The sequence below is a fragment of the Urocampus carinirostris genome, chromosome 1 (assembly GCF_059441175.1).
Source record: "Urocampus carinirostris isolate Australia breed hairy pipefish chromosome 1, RoL_Ucar_1.0, whole genome shotgun sequence".
In the NCBI taxonomy this organism is placed as follows: Eukaryota; Metazoa; Chordata; class Actinopteri; order Syngnathiformes; family Syngnathidae; genus Urocampus; species Urocampus carinirostris.
In genome coordinates, this window is record NC_142349.1 from 49,975,774 (window position 1) to 49,979,082 (window position 3,309).

General features: G+C 43.5%; 1 protein-coding gene across 1 annotated transcript; it reads right to left on the reverse strand.

Moving 5' to 3' along the window:
- nfil3-6 (nuclear factor, interleukin 3 regulated, member 6) lies at positions 1-3,309 on the reverse strand. The gene is made up of 2 exons (XM_088343707.1): positions 3,066-3,309; positions 1-1,561 (listed from the first exon to the last, which is right to left on the reverse strand). The coding sequence occupies exon 2, from the start codon at positions 1,513-1,515 to the stop codon at positions 403-405; it is 1,113 nt and encodes a 370-aa protein (XP_088199833.1). The 5' UTR covers positions 1,516-1,561; positions 3,066-3,309; the 3' UTR covers positions 1-402.

Genomic DNA, 3,309 nt, shown 5'->3' on the forward strand with positions numbered 1-3,309 from the left:
TGATTTTACAAAGTTTTATTTTTCGTGAAAATGAACAGACATCTTTCAAACTTAGAGAAGTGGACGGACCACCAACGACTGACAGTGTGAGGTTATGATGCCAGAAACTTTTGAGTTATCACAGTGCGTCAGATCATAAAGAAGAACGTACATTTAAATTTAGCATTTCTCAATTATGATTCTCAAAGTTCCAACATTTCTCTCTATGTATCTTGAGTTATTTGTGGTCAAACTCACAGTTTCAGGATCTAAATTGTGCAGCCGACTCAAAAAGGAAGCTCCATACCTGAGGCGTGCAATCTAAACAGCAGACTAAAAGGAGGAATACACGGACGGATAAGCCATTTATTACAAAAAAAGTCATAAAAAGTCTGTAGTTTGGAGGAAAATGGCGAGAACTTCTTAGTTGCTGCTGGCCATAAGCTGCTCTGTGAAAAGTTTCTTGAGCTGAGCCACCTCCTTGCTGAGTGAGCTCAGCTGAGACTTCAAGAAGTTATTTTCATGATGAAACCTGACCTCCGTGTGTCCTTGAGAGGGAGGCGGCAAGGTGACTATGGTCGTTGCGGGGGCGTATTGGGGCGACTGCGGGGCCCTCCTCCCCCCGTCGCCCTGCAGAGGAAGCCACGACTCTACCGACTCGGGTCGGATGGCTTCTTGAACTTTTGGGGTATCTCGCAATAGGTCCGCCGCGGGGGGCGCCGGGCTGCGTCGAGTGCCGTTAAGGTCACCCGCCCCATCAGCCGCCTCGTTGTTACCTGGTATTTTAAAGCGCAACTTGTGGGGTAGGTTCTTCACAGGCTCAGTGTGGTAAACGTCTAAGTTCATCTCCTCTGCTCTGGGTGGCGAAGATTTCTCATGGTCACTGAGACGGTCTTCGAAGTAGACTGGGCTTCCGACGCTGGAGCCCCCAGGGGTGGAAAACCCGGAGTCTTCCGACAGGTTGCTGCCGTCTCTGCAGCCCCGTCCACTCGGCTGATTGGTCTGGCTGAGGATTTGCGAAGATGAGGAGTTCAGGAGGTAATAGTGGGGGGTGACATTTGGGGGAGACTGCGGTCGGGGAGCTGCAGACAGGGGCAGGATGGACGCGTTGGACGGGTCTTTGACCAAACCGAAGCGGAACTTGAGAGCCAGAAGCTCGGCCCGGAGGCGAGCGTTCTCCTCCAGCAGGGCCACAACACGACTCTCCAAGACCATGTCGTTGACGCGGCGCTTCTCGCGCGAGCGCTTGGCCGCCTCGTTGTTCTTCTTCCTCTTGTCCCAGTAGCCTTCGTCCTTCTTTTCCAGTGGGATGAATTCCCGCTTACGCCGGATGCAAGACGGTGGACTTTCCTTGCGCTTGACGGCAGAGCTTCGGCCCAGCAGGGAGCGGGCCAACAGGTCACTGGAGCTCAGAACAGACACGCCGTCCTCCTGGAAGGAATGGGCTACCCGCTCTCCTTCTCCTGGGGACTCCAATGGGTGGAGCATAGCGACATCCTGCTGTGCTCTCATCTCCTGGGACACTTCTTCAAACATTGAGCAGGTCCAAATGAATAGAATCTCAGTTGGTGTTGACAACAAGCTGTAGAAACAGTACTGTTCATTAATATTGCTTTATTTACGTTATTTCATAGAGCTTTAGCAAAATACATATAAAGCAATATGAGATTGCTTATTCGATTACGGAATAATAGCGTTAGGACTGTCAATAACACTGGGTATATAGAACATACAAACAACATGTTCAAATTTGAAGAAAAAGAAAACATATTTGGGGCACTCAACGGGTTGAATGTGACCAATGAGCCACACTTTTAGTTAAGTATGCTGTTTTTTTCTTTTTCCACATGATGTTGAACTGCTCTTTTGCCTGACTGTTTTAAGTTTGTTCTCAATAAAAACTGGGAATTATATTTAAAAAAATAAATAAATTAAGATTTGAAGATATAGTCAAGCATAAATCCCTATTAGTTTACAAAGCTAGTAAGCAAAAACTCCCAACAAATATTTAACAGTAATTTCACTACAGAGCCACTCATCATCTCAAGGGGATCCATTATTCCGAGGTCCAATGTCTTCCCACAACATTGAAATATCATAGTCCCAGCCGAAAGGTTATTCATTTATGGATTGATTTAGATGACGACTTCAAAAATGTCCATAATTTAAATAATAAAAGCATACACTATATATCTATATAAAAAATATAGACTAAAAAGAATTAAGTTTGATGTATTGTATGATTGCATTGTACAGCTGTTTGAGTGCAAACAGTTTATTGCTCCCACTTTGTTATTAATGATTGATATTTTTCTTGTGCCGTGCATAGATTAAAAAGCCACAAAGTAGCAAACAGCGCTACCTAGTGGCGAGCATGACACAACGGTGGGATTTAATGGTTACGCAACAGCCATTACAACACAATATTACGTAACCTTATTACACTACACTCATGAAACTAGAGCAACTTGTACCATAAGAAGTAATCAATAAATAACTTGTGCTACAGCTTAACTGGTGCTGTGGACCAAAGTTTAAGTCCGAAAGTCTTTGACCTACATTTGTATTTCACTTCACCCCTATACACACAAGACTTTAAAGAAAGCTTACTCTCCTAACTGCATAGCACGGACCCAAAAATAGACTCACATTCTGGTTTTCCGCCAAGCGGATGACCGACCCACTTGTGACGGGAACACACTGATCCCACTTCACATTATGTCCAGACGAGACACGATTACAGCATTTTGCCTCAGTCGAAAGCATCCTTGTTACACAACTTTAACACAGAACACTGTAACCTATTTTCTTGAATGTAAATTGCATAGAAAAACATGTATAATGCCACACAAGTATATTTTATATGTTAAAAAAGTAGGAAACGAACGAGTTAGTTAAATACTAAAATGTATAACGAGATATTAAATGATATTTCCCTCGTGTTATTACGGGTTGTGTTAGTTTGTATTTGCAATATTAATATTACAAAAATAGCGGTATCTGTCATATAAAAAACAGCAGTTTTTTTTTAGCACTGACACTTATAAATATACATTTAATATTGAGATAATTGTAGTAATGCTTACCTGTGAGGTGAGTTTCAGATGCTTTCAGCTTTGTTGCGTGAGTTAGTGATAACGCACTGCTCTTCACTGTGTTCCACAAAAGAGTATTGTTGGTTATTTGAGAAGCCCTTTAGAGTTCAGCTTGGGACGGTGTCTCTCCTCGCATGAACCAGTCAGGCCCGATTGTGTGCAAATTGGACCGCCTTCCTTCCTAAGTGACCAGTGTGTGATAAACCCTCCCTTTTCTCGGAGAAAGTGACGAGCG

Bases quoted from the DNA above. Each gene is read 5' to 3' on its own strand.
- nfil3-6 (XM_088343707.1), bottom strand. From the start codon at position 1,515: ATGTTTGAAGAAGTGTCCCAGGAGATGAGAGCACAGCAGGATGTCGCT.